Source organism: Marmota monax, unplaced genomic scaffold (assembly GCF_021218885.2).
Source record: "Marmota monax isolate L192 unplaced genomic scaffold, Marmota_monax_Labrador192_F-V1.1 WCK01_AAM20220418_F8-fsc00057, whole genome shotgun sequence".
Lineage (NCBI taxonomy): Eukaryota > Metazoa > Chordata > Mammalia > Rodentia > Sciuridae > Marmota > Marmota monax.
Genome location: NW_026693933.1, coordinates 10,435,669 through 10,460,470, shown reverse-complemented (window position 1 = coordinate 10,460,470; position 24,802 = coordinate 10,435,669). Strand labels below are relative to the sequence as shown.

Genomic DNA, 24,802 nt, shown 5'->3' with positions numbered 1-24,802 from the left:
AATTAAAAAGAAAAAAATAATATTGGCTTCAAGTCTTAGTATTATTTTAAGGTCCGAGAAACACATCCATTTGGATCACAGTGAATAGCCAGCCACATAGGGTTCCTATTTTGGTTTGAGAGCAGCTGAGTGGTTTTGTTTTATTTTATTTCTTTTCTTTCCTTTCCTTCTCTTCTTTCTTAGTGGTACAAAATACTTCTTATTGTTCCCATTAGATTGGCTCTTGGTGCACTAAGTGCCTCTTGTGGGTTCCTCAACATTCTTCCCCCCTGGTCTCCCTCTTCCTGCCCCCCTCTCAGAGAGGTCTGGCCTCATCTTGTTAATCTGCTTATGTGGACATCAAGACATACTTGGCCATAGTTTCCTGGACCAAAGTCATTTTCATCTTTGCTAAAGAATTCTCTTTCACCCATGTTCACAATTTTGGAAACTTAAGATCAAACAGGACAATCCTTTTTTTCCTTTTTGTCTTGGATTCCTGATTTGATCCAAGATTTTTTAAAGTAATTTTTTTTTTAAATCATCTCAAAGCTATCAGAAAGGATAGGCTGGTGCTGTACAAGTAATCTTGGTTTGTTTCTTAGCTCTGCCTGTGGTTTACAAAAGAAAGAGAAGCCACTAATATAACACAATTTCTAGGCTAAACTAAGTGCCTAGCCACCACACCGGTGATGTATTGACCAGAATGAAGTGAGTGCCCCAAAGAGATTGTTATATGTCATTGTAATGACCCTAGTTCTTATTCAATGTGTCTTAAATGAGCCCTGAGGATCTTCTTTTCAGTTCCAGGGATCAAACCCTGACCCAGTGCTTTCTAGGCGAGGGCATACCACCGAGCTATCATGCCAGCTCAGTTCTTGAGGATTTTTAAACAACCTGTACCTTCCATGGATACTAAAACATCAAGCCAAAAACCTCACTGAGATCCAGGCAGTGGACTAAGCTCCCAGCGGGTAGGCCCTGCAGGCCCTGACAGCTGGGAAAGTCTCTGAGCTTCTTAGAACAGTCAGACAAATGGGATGGATCTGTGTGAAAGCAACTCTGGAGCTGATTATGGGAGTGTTGGGGGACGTTCAGGAGCACTCATCGTTATCCAAAGACAGATCCATTTGGAGACTAGCTGGTCAGGAAGTGTGTAGGAGGATCAGTGAGCAGGAGGCATGTTCCTTTCTTTACCTTTGACCAGGTCTCTCCTAGTTGAGAGGCTGATGGAAGGAATGGGATTTGCACAGAGAGTAAAAGAGGTCCCAAATAAGTTTCTGTTCCCATGGTCCATAAATCCTTATGCAGGTAAGTGAGGTTTGTTTATTTAAAAAAAAATACCTTAGTCATGAAAAACAAATAAAATAATCAGTACCTGTGTTGGAAAAAAAGTAATATTAATCTTCTGTGTCCTCCTTCCTGGCACACTTCCTAAGATTCAGTTCAACTGGTGTGAAAATTAAACCAACCCTAAGGTGGGAGTGGTTTCTTTTCAAGGATGAGAAAAGCTTGGAATCTTTGCACAGGAATGGGGAGGCGGGTATTGGTCAAAGAGACTAAAGCCAGTGGGGCAGGAGGAGGAGATTCTGTGAGACCACTAGTCTTAATAAAAGCTGGTGGTGCCTGTGACTTCCTTCTCTGCCACCCTCACTAACTCTCCTTCCACTCCTGGAGATGAGAGTAATGTAGAGCAGCATTTCCAGGGTTGCGGGTTTGTTATCTCCTGGCTCTGAGACTGGCCTCCCCGAGGATCAGGGTGCTCCCACATAGTGCTTCTGTGGGTACCTGCTGGGCTGCTCAGAAACATCCATTTATTAACAGAGCCCCACTATTTTTAACATGTTCCAGGCCCTAGCACAAAACACAGATCTTAAAGAACGCTTACGCAGAATCCATGCGGAGTCTCTGCTCCTCGACTCGCCCGCTGTTGCCAAGCTGGGTGACAATCTGGCAGAGGTGGGTAGGTTTCTTGCCAGGTAATGTCTCTGCAACCCTCCCTTCGTGAGATGTCCTCTGTCCAGTCGCATGGCCTTCCTACTGCACCTCCTGAGTGGGCTGCCTCTCCACAACCACCAGCTGCTGTCACAGCCGCCACATGGACTGGATTTTCGGGATTCAAAGCTTCCTTGAATGTATGCTGCTAAGCACATTTTTAAACTGTGTGTCCCCCAAATTCGTTTTTCCTTCTGTATTTCTTCTTCTCATTTCCCTCCTAAGCATCACCCCTTTTGCTAGCTAGGTGTTAGGGGAGTGGGAGATTTGGAGAGGTAAACATTTTTCCTGTTGTTTCTGCAGAAAACTAAATTTCTTTGGCCCATAGCCTCCCAGCTCCTTGCCAACTTCCTTCTTTTGCTTGAAAAAGTTGCTGCTGTCCCCTCCTCCTCTTCCTGCAAAATTTATTTCCTTTATGGAACACAGCAGCTATGTACTCTGAGGGAAAGAATATTGCATTACAATTGAAGTCTCTTGGTCAGAAAAAAGTACATTAAAAGATCTTTTCATTAGACTGGAGACTAATGAAAAGACTTAAAATAAAAAATAAGGAAGATAATAGACAAAGGGTGTCTGTGCATATGAATAAATTTTTCTTTCTTGTTTTTTTTTTTTTGTACAGGGTATTGAACACAGTGGCATTTTACCACATCTCCAGTACTTTTTGTTTTTAAAGTCGAGGTCTCATAAGTTGGTACAACTGGCTTCCAACTTGTGATCCTCTGCCTCAGCCTCCTAAATCACCGGGATTATGTGCAGGCACCACCACACCTGGCATAATTTTTTTTAAATGTGTATCATAATCTTTCTTTTATCTTTTCCTGTCTTCAAAGAAAACAAAACCCTCACACAATTCCATTGCCCCATGGGCAGCTCTTGGATTGAGTGATGAGAAGAACAGAGGCTGAAACCAGTCAGGATAGAGACCACAAGGCCACAGTGTCTCCCTGACTGAAGCACAGGCTGTGTCACTTGCTTGCAGGACCATTCATCTGACAAGAGGGCAACCCTCTGTGCAGAGGCTCATGGCAGAGGTGGAGAAATGGGATTCCTCTACAGACACACCACCCCCTCCAAAAGATCACTTTTCAGTTATTCCAGCCCAACTCTATAAAGTGTTACCTGCAGGACTTAGCCCCTTAGCAATACTTACACTGGTCTCCTTTTGTGGCCTGTTCCAAGACATGTGCTCACCAGGTGGGGCCTCTTCAAACCTGCCCATTCACTAAAGGCAACCTAGGCAAGGCTGTGAAGGGCGTCACTGAGGGTCATTCAGGCCAACACCGGGGCAGTGGTGACTGTTCCTAAAGACAGCTTGTCTTTTCCATAGCATTATCATGTAAATTACATTTATACATTTAGTAAATAGTTAAATAGATAACCTTCATTTATGTCTTCAAGATTTTATGCTCAGCATGTGTATTCAGGCTATTTGTGTTTTGAGATGGAAATCCAAATCCCAAGTCTTTAAAAATCTATATTTTTATACTAACGTAAAAATCCGTATGTTTATACTAATCTCAAAAATAAGATACCTGAAAACTTACATGTGGTTAAACTGTCCTTGAGGGTGGCAAGCACATTTTTCAAACTCACACCTTCTGGAACAGCCTTCCGGAGTCTTGGCTCAGTGATGGAGTTGTCTCCTTTATTTCCTGTTTTAGAGATTTTCTTTTCCCATGAGTTGTCCTTTTATGCACACAGTGACTCAGGCTTACTTTGCCAGCAAGGGGAAAGCCATTGTTGCCTTCAGGAAATAAGCACTGGAGGAAGTAGAAATGAAAGTTCGACTCAGTTGATTTTTGTAGATAACACCCAGACACCTCAAATACTCTGGAATTACAGCCCCCAACAGCCCAAGGGGCTCAGATTTTAGGGTCTTTAATGTCTGTGCTTGCTTTCTGTTAGCAGCACAACTTACCCATCTTTGATGTTGGATCTGGCTACCTGAATTCTAAAATCCCTCTTTTCCTGTCAGAAATTATTTTCACAACCTATCAAGTCCCTCCTGTTTTAAATTCCTGAATGTGAAAATTTGATATTATTGGGTTATCAGTGCTAAGATGATTTTATATTATTTTATATCCCAAATGAAAGGCTGAATGACTTTTGGAGGTAACAGCCTTCTACGCGCCCCCACCCCTCTTCAGTTCTGGGGATTGAACTCAGGGCCACTCTACCACTGGCTACACTCTCAGCCGTTTTTTATTTGATTTAGAGACAGGATTTCACTAAGTTCCTGAGGCTGGCCTTGAATTTGTGATCCCCGTGCTGCAGCCTCCCAAGTTGCTGAGATTATCTGTGTACACTGTGCCTTTCATATATCCTTTTGCATTTAAAGTGCAGTTATGAGACTAAAAAGGCAAATACTTTTTTAAAAAGTCTGAAAGTGAAGAAGGAAACTGAATTATTTTAATTGCCTACCTGCTTGGCGCTGCATTGCAGGCAAATTTAAATGCATCATATCACAAAATCTTACCCTTGACTCTGATAGAAGTAGCTGCATTTTAGAGATAAGGAAAATAAAGCCCAGAGAGGTTAAATAACTTTTCTGAGACACACAGATTTTAGAAACAAAGCTGGGATTTAAATCCCTATCTGATGGGGCTGGGGTTGTGACTCAGCGGTAGAGCACTCCCCTAGCATGGACGAGGTCCTAGGTTCGATCCTCAGCACTGCATTGAAATTAATTAATTAATTAAGCCAAAGCACGTTTTCTCTATAGCATCACACTGTCATATAATGAGGAACGGTATGCCACACCAGAAAATAAAATAATCACTGAAGCTACAGTATTTAAAATGAGATGGTGATGCTATATAAGAATGGGACAGCATAACTCTCCCAGGCACAAACACTATTTTATATATAAAATAAATAAATGAGAAAGGGATTAAAAGCTAATGGAGAAGAGATAGATTACTTAATAAATTAGGTTAGTGCAGTTCAAAGCAATTTGTGAAGAAGTTGAAGTCTTTGCATTGCATGTTAAAATGAATCACCAGCCAATTCAAGTTAAATATAAAAATTTAAACTGAAAAATATTGATTTCAATATTTATCAAACTACTAGATCAAGGATAATTTCCTAAATTGGGAAGTACTTTAAAAATTGCAAAAGTAATGTTGACTAGATTTGACTATTTCTTTTAGGAAAAAAATGGACTTTGTCAAAAAATAGGAAGGCAAATAACAGACTATGAAAAATATTTTCAGTGAGAATGACAAGCTTAGATGATACTAAATCAATGATAGTGTGCTTAATATGCAAACAACGAACAAATCATGTCAAGTACCTTAAAACCTTAGCAAGTAAATAGAAAAGGATATAATGCAGATAGTTGTGGATTTTTTTTTTATACCTGATTGAACTCAGGGGCACTCGACCACTGAGCCACATTCCCATTCCTATTCTGTGTTTTATTTAGAGATGGTCTCACTGAGTTGCTTAGCGCCTCACCATTGCTGAGGCTGGCTTTGAACTTGTGATCCTCCTGCCACAGCCTCCTGAGCCACTGGGATTTCAGGCATGCACCACCATTTTTTTTTTTAATTTTTTGCTTTTAACTTTTGTTTTTCAATTCAGCCTTACATCCCTTCACTACTAGGATATGTTATAAGAAAAACATCATGGGAGATTTCTTGTGTGAACACTACTGAGTGTACGTATACAAACCTAGATGGGACAGCCTTCTACACACCAAGGTTATATGCTATTAGCTATTTTAGAAATGTTTTATGGTATTGCATTTGCCTTTTATGTTTTCTTGCTAAAAGCTAAGACATAAGCACACATTAGCCTAGGCCTACGCAGAATTAGAATCACCAATCTTACCGTCTTCCACTTCTACATCTTGCCATAGAAGGTCTTCAGGGACAGCAGCACATGTGGTGCCATCATCTCCTGTGATAGCAGTGCTTCTGAACCTTCCTGAGGACCTGCTATTTCACAGTTGACTTTTTTATTTTTTATTTTTTTTTCATACATACACACACACACACATACATATATGAAGGAGGAATACAATCCAAAATTAAATAAAAAGTGTCATAAATAACCCAGTAAAATAGTCAATTATGCTGTACCTAATTGTATGTTCTGCACTTTTATACAACTAGCAGCACAGTAAGTTTATTCCCATCAGCAGCATGACAAACACAAGTCATGCCTAGCACTGTCATTACGACAAATGTGACATCACTAGGGAACAGGAAGTTTCCAGCTCTATTATAATCTTATGGGACCTTTGACAGAAATGTTATCCTATAATACATGGTTGTCTTCATAAACTCATGGAAAGGTACAGAGTAATGCAGAGGAAGGGCCCATGCACCACTTATCCTGTCTTTTCCTTACACCTAAACTCTACAGCTCATTTAAAAAAAAAAAAAGATATAATCTACTGAAAAGTAAAATAGCTAACTTAGCACAGCAGTTCTAAATTGTGATATTCACGGCCCTTAATATGAGAATGTAAATAGAAGTTCTCTTACTTGTTAATATAATATGTATCCTTAAACATTTTTAATAATTCTATTTCTGAAAATTGAATCTAAGAAATAATGAGATCTGAGCAAAGACATATTTACAAAATGCTCACTATCTTTGTAAATCTGGAAACATCCTTAATTTCTAAGGTAGGGAATGGTTACTCTATAACACATAAATATGATAAAATATGAATTAAAGTTCATCATCTCAGAGAAGTTTTAAATGACCTGAGAAAAGTTTATAGTATAATTTAAGCATATGTAGCAGACAGTATATGATAATGTACAATTTGATCCCAATTTTTCAAAATAAAAAAGGTGTATACAAATATTTTAATTAAAAATATGTATACTAGTAAGCTAGTAAGCGCTGCATCTGGGTGATGGAAATTGAAGTGATATTTATTTTCTTTACATTTTTCTGTATTTTCTAATGTGAATTTTTTTTTTATCCTTACAACACATTACTATTGAAAATTTGATTTTGGTACAATGTTTGGGAAGAGTTTTAAATTAGATGTATGTGTGTATTATGTGTGTGTAATGATTAGTTATTTTAAAACAGAGCAAAGCTACACAAATTAAAAAGATTAGAGATAGCTGGGTGTGGCGACCTATACCTATAATCCCAGCAATTTGGGAGTGGAAGGTGGAAAGAACACTTGATCCCACCAATTCAAGATCAGTAACATGCTGAGACCCATTCTGTCTCCAAAAAAAAAAAAAAAATTGGGGAGAAATGTGTCCAAAAGTTTGTAGTACTTATTTTAGTATGATAGGATTATGAGTGTTTACTTTTTATATTTATTTAATTTTTTGTAATGTAAATAATAGATAAACAACCACTCTTGTGTAGAAACAGGAAACTATTGAATTGAACTGACTTTTTTTATTTTAATAAATAAGGCCCTGAGTTGTTCAGGAAATTATGTTAGAGGTGGTGGCTACTGCTGTCCAGATGAGCTTTTTAAATGCATTCCTAAGAACTTGCCCTGGAAATGGGGCCACCGGAAAGGGTTAGGGGTTAAGAATATGGGTTGAGCACTCCTAGTCCAAAAATCTAAAACCTAGAATGCTTCAAAATCCAAAAACTTTTGAGCACCAACATGATGTCACAAGTGGAAAATTCCTGACCTCATGTGACAGGTCTCATTTTAAATGCAAGTACACTAAAATATTAAATGAGATGACCTTCAGGCTATGTATGTAAGATTGTATGTGAAACATAAATGAATTTCATGTTTAGATTTGGGTTTTGTCCACAGGATACCTCATCAGTGTATGTGCAGATTGAAAAATTGAAAAATCAGAAATCCAAAATACATCTGTTCCCAAGCATTTCAGATAAGCGATGCTCAACCTGTATTATTTTCAGTGTTGATCATCCAGGACATCCCTATGACCCATAAGTCAAGGAGGAGGAAGAGAGAGAGCAGGAGAGTGTAGTAATGAATTAATAAATAGCACAAGTAAATAAATCATTAGCATCTCATATGGCGGGGCATGCTGGAGACACAGGAAAATTTCACTGTTTAAGGGAGCATTAAGGAGCTTAACTATTATTCACTACAGTGTCTTCACACTCAGTAGCTCTGTGCTTGGCTCTTCTGAGGAGAAAGACTGTTACCTTAAGATGATAGCTTTGATAATCATTTATAGATTCTACAATGAACTCTGTCAGGGTAGCTTTTCTGAAGGCTACATGGATATTTAAATAGGTGAGATCTTTAAACCAGTACCTGGGGCAAAGGTCTTATTTAGGAAGAATCCAAGAGAAAAAGGTAGATATTTCCATGTGTTCTACAGTGAACACTTCCTAAAGGGACCCTGTGCCCTTTATTAATTATGAACTCTGGTAGGCCCTCGTGTACTAGCATCCCCTCCTTGGGCATAATTTATGCTTATGAGACACAGCAAGGTATCCAGAACTCATTAAATCCCTGAGCAAGACATCTACATTTTGTTAGCCAGACTGTTCTGGAACTTGTTTAATAAATACACCATAATATAAGAGCAGCTTTTTTACCAGCACAGTGAAAAATACCAGCCATCCAGAAGCCGAGGGGAATGATCTTCTCTGAATCCGAGGAATTAAATCATCTTGCTCTAAATCCTAAATCTGTTTGTTTTTTTTTTCCTCAAGGTCTAAGTCAGATGTCACCTCCATGAAACCATCCCCTAACCCAGGAGTAGAGTCAATCTCATCTTCCTCTCTGCTTCTGTAGCCCGTGGTCTCTTCATGGTCTTGGTCTAGCGTGTTGGGGTGTGTTCTCTACACCAGCCTTTCAAGCTAGAGATCTTTTATTATTCTTTGTAGTCCTCCATGGCCAGCTAAGACTGCATATGAATCAGTCACTTAATATGTTGGATTGAATTAAATTTTTACTTCCAACAAGAGTAGAAATCACACTCCCAGGGTATTTACGCCTTCCCCAAGGACAAGTCTAGACCCAGAGGAGTGCAGGGTGGAAGGCTCTGTGCTCTATTGAGTGTTTGTATCCAGGCTTATACCAAGGATCTGGGGTTTCCTTCCCTTGAAGAGTCATTGTGGGTGGAGAGACAAAGAGAATTCATCTCACTTATCCATGAATAATGAATGATCTGCCACCAGGGGCACTTCTGGACCAAAACACACTATTTATTTGTCAAGGGACGCCTCAAAAGCAGAATATTGGCCTCTGAGAGTTCAGGGGCAGGAGAAAGCTGTGTGGCTACGACCCAGCCATGCAACGACATGCATTCAGCATCATTCAGCGGACTGCACCCTGCACCCTGCAGTGGTAGCGAATAAGAGGATATGATTCAGAAAGCACTGGAATTTTCCCCTCTGTAACGGAACAAAGAATGGCCTAGACAGCCATTTTTTTTTGCTGTGAGATTTGTGGCATGTGTTTGAGCGTTGATGATGCCTTGGTGAAGTTCCCTTTTGAGGAAGAACTTCATTTTCATTTTGTTTGTGAGGCTTAACACTCCTTGACTTTGAAGCAGACCTCTGCTTTGAGTTGCTTGTTTGCATGGGCCTGTGACCTTTATGCAATTCAATCATTTGTTTATTGAGATTCTCTTGAGACTCTTTCTAAACATATTCATTTTTTTTATTGTTGTTGTTTGTTCTTTAAATAGGAAAACTCCAGAGATGAAAACAGAGCTCTGGTTCACCAACTTTCCAACGAAAGCAGGCTCTCCATCACTGACTCCCTTTCGGAGTTTTTTGATGCACAGGAAGTTCTTTTGTCACCAAGCTCTTCAGAAAATGAGGTTTGGGCATTGTTTTCAGCTAGGTGTCTTGAAAATCTCTTTTGTGGGTTTGTTGATTAACCTGTTCAGTAAAGATCTGTATATTGTAACACTAAGCTTGGGGGCCCCTTCGGCCCCTTTTGAAGGTCCTTTCATAAGTCATACCCCCAAACGCCTAAAATGAAATAATATACTAAAAGAAAAACAGTTGTAAAAGTGGAGAGTTTTGGAAACCTCCTTGTTTCTGTTACTTAATTACACTTTTTTAAAATTGCAAGTTGATAATTCTGACTTCTACTTATTTAATAATATTTCCATTAAAGGGAAAGAAATTAGCATTCTGTATATTTTTAATCATATAAATATATGCTACGTAATTTTATATTGTTACCATTATGTGGTTATTATAGAATTAATTTATAAATATAAAACTGCTTTAAATTAATGTTTTAAAATCATACTTTCTTGAATATTGCATACCATATTTAACATTAACATTACTATGAGTATGTGCTAGTAATATTGCCTCTTAAGTATAGAAGTAGTAATCTTGTTTATCTTGTTTGTATATTAACTCCCATAGAAGACCTTTTTTTCCACAAACATTTCAAAGACAAATTTTAACTTCTTCTACCCAAATACTACAAATTGTTTTTTTCTTTCTTTTCTTTTCTTTTACCAGGGATTGAACCCCAGGTGCTTAACCACTAAGCCACATCCCTGGCCCTTTTTTCAGTTTTTTATGTGAGACAGGTTCTTGCTAAGTTGCTTAGGGCCTTGCTAAGTTGCTTAGGCTGGCTTTGAACTTTTGATCCTCCTGATTCAGCCTCCTGAGCCACTGGGATTACAGGCATGTACCTCCACACCAGACTCTCAGACACTGACAAATTCTGAAATTGCAGTCTGAATTAATAAGAGAATTAATAAGAGTTTTCATAATAACAGAAATTTTGAGTTTACTTGCTGTTTTTCCTTGTAAGAACTAACCAAGAATATATAAGAATTTTAATAACAGGTATTTTCCTGTGAACACTGTCTAGGCAGGTGGGTGTATTAGCCTCTATGAAAGTAGCATCCAAAATTATTTCTATAGATTTGTAATATAGGATGCAGTATGTTTGATCCTTTAAAATAAGGGGATTATAAAAGTCTAGCTTTTGTTTAGTTTCATTCTGATGTATATTATTTCTTCTTTCCCATAGATCTCTGATGACGATTCATATGTCAGTGATATAAGTGATAATCTTTCCTTGGATAATCTCAGTAATGATTTAGATAATGAAAGACAGACCTTGGGTAAGATTTGCATTATTTGATCTCTGAAAGTTAGCATCTTCATGGAATCCTAATAAGTATACATAGAATGCCTACCACAAATAGAACTTTAGCAACATGACATAAGAAAATTAGCACATGGCCCCCACCCTCCATGGTTTTACAATCTAGGTGAAGAGACAGCACACACACTTGAAAGAGAAATTCATTTAAATAACTTTGTCTGTTTTTGTGAATTTTTATTTTATAAAGTGAAAGTATACCAGTTTTTATGTGAGTATCTAAACATGATATAACAGCTGTCCTTTAGGCAGTAAAATATTCTTTCCGCAAACAGATTAGAATATAGCCTCTTTCCTTTGGGAATCTAAGAGTTTTAAATAATAAAAGATCTAGAGTGTAAGAGGTAATTTAGTCAGATTCTTTAAGATAATTCACTTGAAAATAACACACTTCCCTCAAGGTATCCTAAGATGTCCCCTTATTACTGCTTGATTGCAAGAGGGAAAGGTATTTCTTAATGCTAGTTTGAACTGTGGGGTACAAGGAGAGTCTGGATTTTTCCAAACAGCTCTGATGGAGGACTTTTCATGAGCACACAAAAGCCTGTTTAGGAAGGTGCCCTTGAAAGAATCTACCAAGTAATCATTTCTCTGAACTGGTCCTTGTAGCATGCAGAGTTCAGAGGCCAAAGTCTGAAATAAAGAATATGGTCTAGAACCTGAGACCATGCTTTGCTGGCTTGACAAGAGCCAGGAGACTCTTAGAACCACCAGAGCTGGTTCTCTCTGACTTATTTGTGTTCTGCTAGTGTTGCCCTCACTTAAACAAACACTGGGCAGAACTGAGCTTTCTTCTTCGTATTTGAATACTAAAAATGTTTGTTCCTCCATTCTTTTCAGACATCCGCTAGGGAGGATTAGATCTCTAAACATCTTCAAAGATGGATGTAGAAATGAAATAACTTTTCTGTCCTATAACCTTGTTTAGCCTATAGGAGAAAACAGGATTGAATCAAGGTCTTTGTACATATTACATTTGAATTCCCTGGAGCCCATGTAAACACTAGGTATTTAGAATGTTTCCTGTTAATTTCTTTCTCAAAAAGATTATCTGGCACATGTGAGGATCAGTCACTGTCTGAGTGCTAAGAGGAGGTTAAGTGGCTAAGAATATGGTTAGCCAACTCCAGGTCGGCTGCTCATCACCTATGTGTGGCAGGGCAGGTTGCTTAACTTCTCTATGCCTCATTTTCTTCCTCTATAAAATGGGAATAATATTGCTGTTTACCTCAAGAGGTAGTCATAAAGAATAAATGAGAATAATATGTGTAAAATACTTAGAAGACTGACATTCACAGTTTAAAAAGCAAAATATGCATTAGCCAATAGTAGTGGTGATTATGGTGGTGGAGGAGGATTTCAAAATTTAGATTAGCATAATCAAAGAAAATATTTTGAGACTGCCTGTAAAGGTGTTTTTAAAAACTACTGTCAATTGTAGCTACTTCCCTGTGTCCTATTTTTCCCAATAAGCTAGTAAAACAAATTTAACAATTAATTGCTTGCATAGATTTACAAGAGACTGCAAAGTAGGGACTCAATTTTGTATTCACCTGTTCATCAAAGCAACTTGTTTATTCAGAGTTATTTGCTTTATAATGAGTAAGTGTTAAATAAGTAAATATGTACATAGATATATTGATAAGATATATTGATGTAATGTAAAAGATATCATTTGAAAATAGGCAAAGTTAGGATGGGAAAGGAGTTTCAGAATATGAGGCTAAGGAAAAGATCAATAAATTTATATATCTGAAATGTAAATATTTCATTTGCCCAAAACTTCACAGATCAAATTTAAAGGTAAAGGCCAAAAGGGGATCTAGTTGTAAAGCAAATAAAAAGATGAAAGGTTATGGTTTAAATTTGTACATAGGAAGGCAGACAATTCAGAAAAAAAAAAAAAAAAGCAGTGTTCATGACAGCATTTCAGACCACATTAGAAAGTTCTTAAATGTAAATTAAAACAAGAAAATAGCATCGTCCATCTAACAATGTGACAAAAATTAAAAATGAACAGTGACAAGTAAAAAGGCCTTGGGAGATGAATATTCACATTTGCTGTCAAAAGATGAGGACATTGGTAGACTTTTTGAAGCGCATTCTGATTGTATTAATCAACAGTCTAAAAATTTCCAGTCTCTAACATAGTCGTCAGGCTTCTCTATATGCCAAGGAAATAATCAAATAGATTACTAAATACGTGAATGTTCACTCTGACTTTTTGTTTGCTGGTTTTATTTTGTTTGCATCATAAGAAAATATTGAAATGAATCTAATAGTCCAACAGAATATGAATAACAATAAATCATGGCAAATTTATAATGTGAAATACTTTTGTGGTTATTTGAAATGATGTTTTAAGAGAATTTTAAGTAACATGGGAAAAATACTTCTGTTAGCTGAGTAAGAACATAAAACTATGCATATGGTTGGAAAAAACACTAAATGAAGATATTCCAAAACATAAATGGCTGCTGTTGAGGGTGGAGGGTAGAATAATGGATGACTGTTATTTCCTTTATTGCTCTTCTGTACTAAACACAATTGTTTTTATCAGAATTTGAAGTGATTTTTTTTAAAGTCTCTAAGTTTTTTATAAATGTAACCTGCTATAGTCACAGAAATCCAATTTCCAGTTTTATTCCGAGTGTATAAAAGCAATGAAGAACTAGCTTTTGAGTAGGAACTTAAGGGCTTCCCTATAAATAAAGTCCATGAGTTTTCATTGTGGTAATTTTTGGTAGTTAGGGAAGTAGGTAGATAGAGGGACTGGGGACTGAACCCAGGACCTTGCACATAGTAAGCATGTGTGCTACTTCTGAGCTACACTGCTAGCCCTAATTTTTGATATATAATTGTTCAAAATTCTTTTGCTTATTTTTGGCTTTTAGTCATGCTCCGGTTAACTGAGTTGAATAGTAAAAATGGATTCTTGATAGGTTAGCTTTTATTGGTGGATTTAAAAATAAATAAATAAAAGGCTTGAGAGACAACCAGGCTGCTTTCCCTTTCAGGGCCTGTTCTTGAAAGTGGTGGGGAAGCAAGGTCCAAAAGAAGAACTTGCCTGCCGGCGCCAGGTCCCAACACCAGTAACATCAGCTTGTGGAACATTCTGCGAAACAATATCGGGAAGGACCTGTCCAAAGTGGCCATGCCAGTGGAGCTGAATGAGCCCCTGAACACACTGCAGAGGCTCTGTGAGGAGCTGGAGTACAGTGAGCTGCTGGACAAGGCTGCACAAATCCCCAGTCCCCTGGAAAGGATGGTGAGGATCAGCCTTCCCAGGTCACTGCGCAGCCTCTGTCCTGAGGCACGTGGCCACTAACCAGGCCTATCAGAGCCAAGATGGTGGAGCTTAGAGACGCTGGTCCCCTCTGGCTCTCATGTGGCTCCTGAGAGAGTTTCATTTCTCCGAGATACCTGCTGCTTTCCCCTCACTGTATAGGAATCTGGCCAGGATCTGGGCTGGGAAGGGGCCTCTCTGAAACAGCTGGCACCTAGGGTGGTTCTGCTTTGTGGTTTGTGCTTCTGCTTTCTCCAGAAGCTTCCATCTGATGGTTCTGATCAGCTTGGCTTGCAAAACATGGCCTTCAGGCTGTCAGCATGTTTAATTTTTTACTGCCTTGGGTGAGCAGAATTTAATTTCTTGAGCAGTTTTTCTCATCCAGAGTAAATTTCCCTAGAGACCATTTTTATTTCTGGAATTGTCCAATCAATTCCTAAGTTTTTGGAAAATATCATTCATGGAAGAGGTTTTTACATCAGAAAGATTCCCTTTTTTCCTTCGTCTTATACAGGGAGTTTACACAACAACAGTAACTTTATTCTTGAAACTACTGAAAAGCTTTTTCTGACTTTGTTGTTTTGGCCGCTGCACGTGTGACCTGGTCAGTGGTAAGGACCTTGCCTGCCTGGGGCACTGAGACTGCAGAGTCCTCCAAGTGCAGACTTTCTCTCCCAGGCATACTTCACAGACCTCACCCAGCCAGCCCCTTCCCTGAGTGGAGGATGAAATCTTTTCTAAATGCTAAGCATACTGCAGTTTTAACCCTCATGAAAACTTCATTACTTCAGGGATTTGAAGATTAAAGGGAATCTCATGCTGACCAAAAAAGACATCCCATTCTCCTTCCATTCAGGCTGCGGACCTCCTCCCCCATCAAAGACTTTTTTGATACTAATGATGATAAGGATGGAAGGAAAAACAAGCTATGTGGGTTTGTTTTTTTTTTAAACTTCTTTGTTTCTTTTGCCCAGAAAATTTCTGCTGTAAAAAGGGAAGCAAATAGTTTTTAAGGCACATGTTAAAAGTTGACATTGTGGACAGCTTTTTTCTTTAAAGAAAACAATTGACTTTGATGGTGAAAGTATTCTTAAAGGTATTTCATTCTTATGGCAATTTACAGACCCTTAGAATGTTCAGCTGATTGATCCATGAACTTAACCTTGAGCCTGAGAAAAGGCTTCACAGCTTCCCCAGCACAACCACTGAACAGGAGCTTTATTGTGGGCTTTGTCTTCTGTTCTGGGGTCACCATATTCTCCTGTGTAGATGCTTTGTTGTGTCGCCAACCGGAATGGAGGTGCTTCATTTTGTCTTCCCCTATGCTCCCTCCCCACCCCTCACATCACGAAGGTCTCGTTTATGAATTTTTTCACATTTTAAATTGTTAAGGTGATTCAGAATCATTCAGCATTCCACAAAGACAATGTGATGTTACTGTTTCACAGGTTAGAAACACAAAGCAGAGAAAGGAACAGATACCAGGTTTCAAGAACACAGGCAGAGTAATATTCCATTGTGTATATATGCCACATTTTTTAATCCATTCATCTACTGAAGGGCATCTAGGTTGGTTCCACAGTTTAGCTATTGTGGATTGTGCTGCTATAAACACTGATGTAGCTGTGTCCCTATAGTATGCTGTTTTTAAGTCCTTTGGGTATAGACCGAGAAGAGGAAAAGCTTGGTCAAATGGTGGTTCCATTCCCAGTTTTCCAAGGAAATCTCCATACTGCTTTCCATATTGGCTGCACCAATTTGCAGTCCCACTAGCAATGTATGAGTGTGCCTTTTCCCCCACATCCTCACCAACACTTATTGTTGTTTGTCTTCATAATAGCTGCCATTTTGACTGGAGTGAGATGATATTTTAGAGTAGTTTTGATTTGTATTTCTCTAATTACTCAGCAATAAAAGAGAATACAGTCATGGCATTTGAAGGTAAATGGATGGAGTTGGAGAAGATAATGCTAAGTGAAATTAGCCAATCCCAAAAAACAAATGCCAAATGTTTTCTCTGATATAAGGAGTCTGACTCATAGTGGGGTAGGGAGGGGGAGCATGGGAGGAATAGGCAAACACTAGATAGGGCAGAGGGGTGGAAGGGGAAGGGAGGGGGCAGGGGGTTAGCAATGATGGTGGAATGTGATGGACATCATTATCCAAAGTACATACATGAAGACATGAATTGGTGTGAACATACTTTATATAGAAACAGAGATATGAAAAATTGTGCTCTATATGTGTAATAAGAATTGTAATGCATTCTGCTGTCATGTAGTTAAAAAATAAAATCATTAAAAAAAAAAGAACACAGGCAGTCACAGGTAGGACTGATATGAGTGTACAGAATTGCTTTTTTTCTTTCCAGTGCTGAGAATTGAACCCGGGGCCTCATGCATGCTAAGCAAGTACTCTACCACATCCCCCGCCCATGAGTTGATTTGTATAAACTATCCAGTAGCTCTAGAGCAATCTGTGGCATGAGGTGGCAAGGTGGATCCTGTTACAGGAAACACCCAAACAGTTTACAAAAGGAAGTTAAATGACTCATGAAGATTTATAAAAAGCACTCAGTTTTTCTTCAAAATAAGAAATTTCATTAGCTGGGCACAGTGGTGCACACCTTTAATCCCAGTGACTCAGCCAGCCCCTGACTCGGAAAAATAAAAAAGGTCTGGGGATATAGTTTAGTGGTAAAGCACCCCGGGTTCCATCCTTTTAGTACTGTAAAAAAGAAAAAAGAAACTTCATGAATTATGCTGAGAATAAGAAATATTGAGATGATTACAACTTAATATTAGGAGTTGTAATGTTAAACTGATACTTTAGTTTAATTTTTTTGGCAAAAAGGAGAGAGAGAGAGAAGAAGAAGAAGAAGGAGGAGGAGGAGGAGGAGGAGGAAGATAATATCTCTTTGATGCTCTAAAAGGGGGCTGATAATATTGAGGTCCTCACAGTGAAGGCCATGAAAAGATTTTCTCATTTCATGTTCACATATAGTTACCCTCCCAATTTTTGTTTAAATGTTTTACTTTTCCTCCCAGAAAATCAAAACTTCAAAGCCACTATATTTTATGCTGGTTCCTCAGAGGCAGGAAATGACTCTTAAAGATTTCCCTTGGTCTAAATGAATTTTTAGTTTTCTATAATATGAAGTTGTGATTGGTCAAATTTTTGATGCTTACTCTTGAATTTTTGGAGGAAGTTTGGCTTTTTTTTTTTAATACTCTGCCCATTACCTGAAACCATGACATTAGGATTCCCAGATACTGTTGGGCCTGAAAGTACCAGACTCCATTGAATAGCATAGTTTGTTTTGTAAATGTCATCCTCTTCATCACATCTCCTAGATTTTAGGCATCAAAATGAGTGGACAGTTTTAAATGTTTGGTTAATTTGTTTCTGAGCCAAAATGAATATTATTTAAACCAACAACTTTAAACCTATGTTGGTTTAATTGTCTTTAAATTAAGGACAAATTTTTGGCTTCCTGAAATAAAATCTCCAAGACAGAAATTGAGGTTTTTATTTTATTACTTTGTGAAAAAAAAAAATTTCTTAGTGAGGCAGAAATAACCAAGTCCTCTCCTTTCTCTCCTAGGTGTATGTGGCCGCCTTTGCCATATCGGCGTATGCGTCTAGCTACTTCCGAGCTGGGAGCAAGCCATTTAACCCGGTCCTTGGAGAAACGTATGAGTGCATTCGAGAGGACAAGGGCTTCAGTTTTTTTTCAGAACAGGTGGATATGCATGCTTTTTGTTTGTTGGGAGAAGTTGCTTATGCCTGCCATTAGATGTGCTTCTAAAATATTTATTTCCCACCTTTCACTGGCTTCAAAGCAACTAAGATAATTACAGTGCTTTGAAACATAAAGCCGGGGATCCGTTTCCCTTCCACTGAAATCCAGCTACCATCTGTGGGCACAAAGGTCTTAGCAATTCTGAGTGCTGGCTTGGTTGCATGCATTAACAATGTCCTTTCTCTTGAGAATCATTAGTGAAAGGAGTTTTCAAAGCATGAAGTACTTGCCCCAGTTGTAACTTAAAGGTTAAAAGGGTGCCCTCTAACTATCAATTTGGTCACTCAGGGTGATGGTAGCACCAAGACAATTGCATTATTGTCAGTTTTGATTCAAGAGGAATCGTTCGAATGAATGATTCAAACCAGAAAGTTATTTATTGAACATATGTCGTGTGCCTGGCACTGTTCCAGGTGCCAAGGTATTACGGTGGGTTTGGAGCTTGGAACCAAACAAGAATCCCTGATCTCATCAAATGGGTGGACAAACATTATACTTACATGACTTGGGGTTCCATTAGGCTCTTTCCACATAAGTATTAGTACAGAGTAATACACAAAAGGCACACAGCTATGTTCAGATTACAGCTCTGCCTAAGACTAGCTATACAACTCAGGGGTACTTAGCTTCACTATGCCTTACTTTCTCTTTAAAGTGGAGGTGAAGATTGTTGTATGTGATGCATGGCTCCATAGTGATTAAATGACTTACTGTCTCCAAAGCACCTAGAGCAGGGTCTGATAAGTGACATGTAAATACTCTATGCACGTTTGATGTCATTGTTCATGCATAATGGCATAGTATGCAGTAGTTGCATACTGGGAACATTCCAAAGTATCTGTTGATAACGAAAGCTGTTTAATTAAAACAGAGTGCATACATTCAGAAAATAAACAATCACCCTTGCTTACATCATTCATCAGCAATTGAGCATGTTTACCAGTAATATACACCTAAAGGGTCATCTGAGGGACACCAAAAATCATTGCTTTGATACATTTGTCTCTTCCCAATTCTTAGAAAACTGAAGGAAGGTGGGGAGAGTGGATTGCTAAAATATTCCTTTCTTCACTTATCTTGCTGCCCTCTTTGTCAATAGATTTGCATTATTGGGGAAGGGGGGTCAGAGGGAAGGGTAGTGTAACCATGAGATTCATGAAGATGGGATTGTCTTAACTGAAAATGACAAGCAGCGTTCTCTGGGAACTCAAAGGAAAGTGAATTATAATAATCCTAAAGCATATGATCAGTATCTTCCCAGTTAGGAACTAAAATAAGAAACTGAACACTGTTCCTGGGGAGGTATAGGGTTAAACCAGTAGTTAAAGGGATAAGATGGTCTGTCTGATTCAAATTCAACTGGGTTATTTAAATACTGAACCTAAAATGGAATGAGAATAAATGAAAATATAATTTGGTTACTATGGCATTATATGCAGTCTTGTGGGAAAAACAAAAAAAGAGAAGAAAGCCCAAAATAGTCCCAACCACAGCAGACAATCAGGGCAGGATGAATAGCTATAAGAATGAGTAGTAACATGAGCTCGGGTAAAGTTTAGCATCATTCCTCTGAGCGCTGATGGGGTGGGGCCAAGCTCAGGATCTGCTGGTGTATCTGCTGTGGTGGGGCTAGGATCAGAGTCCCCGGGGCATATGCACACATCCGTGGAAAGACTATCACACAATGAGTTCCATGAACTGCATCCCAAAGAAATAAGCAAGAAAGATACATCTGGTTATTGTTAGTGGCATGGAGTACTCTAGAGGTGTAAGATTTGTAGACCTTGCTTCAAATCCCAGCCACTTCATGTACTTGGGTGTGGCCTCATGTCAGCTACTTAAACATTCGGAGCCTCAGTCGTTTCTGTTATGTACGCAATAGGGGTGATAATACTTGGTTCAAAAGTTGTGGTAAGCCTTAAATGAAATGATACACTGATAATGTTCAGTGAATGGTTATTGCTCTTATATTTAGAGGAAACACTCAAAAGTGCCTTTAAATATAAAATGTTGAGAATAGTAAGGGAAGTGTTGAAAAAGCAGAAGATAAAATAAGATCTGCTAAATCTATTCTTCTAGTTAGCACAGTTGAATGTCACTGGTAAGACAGAAAGCCACCCATTAGGCAGCCAGGGATCCTCATGGCTGGCCAGCTTCACCATGGTAATCAATACCAGTCCCGATCATGATGGAGCCGTCGTGTGGAGTTTACCCTATAAGTCTCAGATGGTTCAAGGATGGATGAGTCCCTTGGGATAGATTCACACTAGCTAAACTTACAAGAGACTAATGTATATGGTAGAATGCTCCTGCTGTAGGTGCATTTACTGTGAAAAACAGACCTGTCATGGGAACCAGAGAGCTTTGGCCAGTGTAAGCACTCATGATTTCCCCCTAAGCAGGTTACGTGGGAAGCTAAATGAATCATTGGTAAGTATCCAATATAAATAATATTTAGCTGCCTCCTGCCCCCAAAGTGGGAAGGGCTTGTGGCCATGTCCTCCTTCTTCTAACCAACCAAAGACACTAATTCAAAACACACATACACACACGCACACGCACACACTTTCTCCCAACCTTGTCTGTCTGTGCTAACCAGATGCCTCATCCCACATGAATGCCTTCTCATTGAACCCATCTGAGGAGGGTGAAGGAGAATGCCAGGGTGTTTGTAGGTTTCAGGCTGCTACCTGACAGTGTGGCTGTTCCTGCTCCTGGCTCAGGAGACAGCCTGCTTTGTGGAGACAGCCTCCTTCCTCTTGGGCAGGTGCTACCCTTCTGGAGTTGGAGGCTTTCTTTGTTTCCCTGTGCCTCCCTACAATGAGTACAGGCTCCTGAATTACTAATGTAATAAACTGAGCAGTCCCCAAATCAGTATTTTTCATGAAATTTTATCCTAAGAAAGAACAAATGGATAACTTATCCCCAGGCTAAAGGGCCTGGAGTAAACAACTGGGCTTTTCGACTGAGTTTTCTAGCTGACAGAGTCTGTGATTTGAAAAGTGACATCCACCTCTTTGCTCCCAGCCCTGGTATATGTTGCTTTGTGGTTTGGGTGGGAGTGTGAATGTCCAAGGTAGTAAATGTCCCCAGAGGTTGAAGTGACTGCTACTTCAGAGTTCGGCTACATGGAAGCTTGCTTCTCCATGTTGTTTCTCCTCTAAAAGAGTTAAAATCACGATATCAGTGACTCGCAGTCAGAAACCAGAGAAAGGCACTTCAGATTTTCTTATCACAGTGCAGTATTAGGTTTGTAGAGAGAGTATTTATAATTTCAAACAAATACTTGATCTTATTTGTTGCCCAGAATCACCCAGTGTGGCAGGGTGCAGATGGGCCACCTAAGAGGACCCCAAGGCCTGAGGATCGAGTTTCCAGTGTCTGAGCTGATGCTGGGTTCCAGACCCCTCTTTCCTGTCCAATGTCCTTTATCCCTAACTCTTTTTGGGGTCCCTTGTGTAAGTTTGGTTTTTGAGCTCTAAGCTACTGCAATTGTTGGTTGTGGATGTGAAAATAGTCTTTTTTGTATACTGTTCAGTCATGAGATTTGCCCTTCATTGTGATACTGGTCTTGAAAATCAGGATTAGGCCCTTTTCCCCGCCACCCCCTGTTGAAGATTAAACATGGGAGAAATGCTGAGGCCAAAGCCTAAGTAAATTTTATTTAAGAAACAGAGCAGAGAGAGAGAGAGAGAGAGGGAAACTCACTCCTCTAAAGAGAAGGGGATGCACAAAGCTAGTGCCCGAGGGAGTGAGGCTGTTCTATTCTTTTATAGATTTCAGGTTTCCTTTCTTCTCATGCCTACATAACCAAATATAACCGAAAGGTTGGAAGAGAGTTACAGGAGGTGATTGCTTGTGTTTGAAAGTGGAATCCTTCCCCTCCCCCAGAGGCTCTAGCAAACAGGTGCTGGGAAGTGTTAATTGCCCATTTCCTTTTCTTTGATCATCGGCTATCTGTCCTTTGCCCTGGTTTCATTCTCCCCTCTGTTTAAGGGAAATGGGTAATGACTGCTTTGGGGCTTCAGGATTAGAGGGGGCAACAAGGGCAAGCAGTTTGGTTTTCCCTTTTAGGAATGTTTTACGTCAGTCAGGGTGTCCCTAGGGAAAGATAACTTGGGGCTCCAGTACAAAGATTTCACTGGGCAAGGCAGAAGCTTCATTGCCTATTTTCACCTAGCCTTGGTGATTGCCTTAATATTTTATTGTTTGAGGTGGTTACCGATCTATCCAGGTTTCCAGGCAGTAGACATAAACCTCACACCTTGATGGGAGGCATGTAAAAGAGTTTTACAGCCACCTCTCCCTCTGCACGTGGGATTATGGAGATGAAGCCATAGAACACTCTGGAGTCTCCAATGCCCTGCAAGAGGTGTCTACCACAGCTGTAGCCCCACCCCACACACTTCATGGAGGGTCCTGAAGTCCAGGAAAAGGATTCTTTCTGGCCAAAGACACCAGCTCAAAGTGAATCAAGGGGGGAACCTCCATCTGCATTAGGACAAAGGGAGCAAGTCTCTGTCTACACTGGCTCAAGGCCAATGAGTCTCCATCTACTGTGTCTCAAGGTGAGAGAGTATCTACACTGAGCAAGAGCAGGAGGCACAGTGGTCCAGGCCTTGGAGAGGATGACTGCTGGGGTCCAGCTTTTGCCCTGAGGCCACCCTCCTTTAAAAATCACCACCACCACAACCATAAAAAACTGCCTTTGCAATCCGTGAAGAAAAGAAATTAAGAACAAATTTCTCCCAAAGTATGGGAGAAAGGACAAAGAGCAGGGCAGAGGGAAGTGTCCCAGGGAAGAGTCTCTATGAGGTGTCTTCGCAGGTGGGGGCAGAGGAGACTCCTGGTGGATCCAGAGGCTCCTGCCTGGAATCCACGGGGAGAAGCCTGAGCCAGTCGGCGCTCCTCAGGGTCTGCTGGCTGTCCCCTGGTTCTGTGGGCCTTGGCTCGGCATTTCCACTGGAGTCACTCTGTCCTTCACTGCTGACCGACTGAAGCAGGGTACACAACAGAGCTGACAAGGCAGGTGGCCATCCGCCTCCTCACCCTCTTCCCACCCCTGATGCCGTCCTGGGATTGTCCTGTGGAGGTACCTCAGGAGGATGAGCTGCCGTCTTCTGCAACCATCAAGCTGTCGGGCCTGCTGGGTGCAGCATCCTGCTGGGAGGCTGGGCTAGGAGGGAGTGGGCCCACGTGGAAAAAGCAGAGACAAATGGCAGGCATGCTGGCACTGCCACCACCCTTCTGCTGGGTCTGCTTGGCCTCTTCAGGCTGCTGCTGCTCGCAGGGCAAGTGAAGGGCAGGCTCACTGGAACACTTCTTGGGGCAGACCCTGGGAGGATCTGCAGGGCCTGGGGAGGCCCAACCACCCTATGATGCATGGGCTTCAACTGGCACTCACAGCCCACCTCCGGGGTTCTCTGTAGGAGAGCAGGAGGTATGTAGCCATGTCGTCATCAGATGTCTTATTTGACAGTGACACCCAGGTATTGTAGGGGTCATAACCCTTGCTGAACATAGTTGTTATAATGGCGGGACCTGGGAGGTTGAGGAGTGCCTGATCAGAAGGACTGGGTGAAGCTTCCTTGCCCTGGCTCAGCTATGGGTGCCCCATTATCTGCTCTAGGGTGGGCCTCTGCGTGGGGTCCACCATCAGGCTGTCACAGATGAGGCTCTGAGCTCCCTGAGAAACATGCAGGGGAATGCCACACATTCCCTCCATGATCAGCTTCTTCACCTCCCGAGCAGTGTTGGCCATAAATGGGTGACTCCCTGTCAGCATGAAATAGAGAAGGATGCCCAGGCTCCAGACGTTGGGGCGGGGGGGCATATTCCTCCTGCCCAACGACTTCAGGATCAAAGTATAGGAGAGTGTCCCAGAACCTGGTCAGCTTCTGCCCAGCTGTGAATCTGGTGCTCAGGCCAAAGTCGATACTTTGCCACTGGTATCCAGCATGACGCTCTCAGACTTGAGGTCCTGGCACATGGTACCCTTCTTGTAGCAGTACTGCATGACACACATGATCTGTCTGAAGAATCTGCGGGCTCCTCCTCTGGCATGCCACTAGGTTCCAAGATGAGGCTCTGTAGATATCCCCCACCTGCATGCTCCATGACAATGTAGACATATTTGATGGTCTCAATGACCTGAAAAAGCCGGATCACATTTGAGTGGTTGAAGCCCAACATCAACTTAGGTTCAGGTAGGAAGGGGAGGTTTCAGGCTGTTTTTGCCATGACCTTCATGACCCAGTGACTTGATGGCAAGCAAGCTTCACCTTGGTGAAGTCCCCTTCCCCATTGCCCTGCACAACTTCATAATGGTCCATGAAGGTGGGCTCATAGGAGCCTGGCCCCTGCAACTCTACACTGTTCTGACACTCTCACTGCTTATCCTAAAACAGAACACCATCTTAGGATGCTAGCTTTAAAAAAATAGTAATAATAAACCAAAACAAAAACTACAAAAAAACAAAAGCAAAGGAAAAAAAACCCCAATATCCAAAGATGACAACCATGTACTTAAGGACAAAAACCTAGCTGCAGCCACTCTCTTATATACCTTCTCTTTGAAATTTCCTCACAATAGCTCCTTGTCAGGTCAGGGCGAGAAATGACCCAGTCACACCTGGGCATAACCCCCAGTGGTCATCTCACTTTTGGGCCTCCAGGA

At 40.4% G+C, this 24,802-nt stretch overlaps 1 protein-coding gene across 10 annotated transcripts in view; it reads left to right on the top strand.

Annotated features, from left to right (window-relative positions):
* Positions 1-24,802, top strand: part of Osbpl3 (oxysterol binding protein like 3) — a 187,037-nt gene that overhangs the window by 133,418 nt on the left and 28,817 nt on the right. For 8 of the 10 annotated variants that reach the window (XM_046463527.2, XM_046463522.2, XM_046463524.2 and 5 more), the window contains 5 exons: positions 1,831-1,938; positions 9,588-9,722; positions 10,904-10,997; positions 14,056-14,306; positions 17,929-18,066. In XM_046463527.2, the coding sequence (XP_046319483.1) occupies positions 1,831-1,938; positions 9,588-9,722; positions 10,904-10,997; positions 14,056-14,306; positions 17,929-18,066 (726 nt within the window). The remainder of the gene's footprint in view (positions 1-1,830; positions 1,939-9,587; positions 9,723-10,903; positions 10,998-14,055; positions 14,307-17,928; positions 18,067-24,802) is intronic. The other 2 variants (XM_046463529.2, XM_046463528.2) reach the window with 1 other exon arrangement.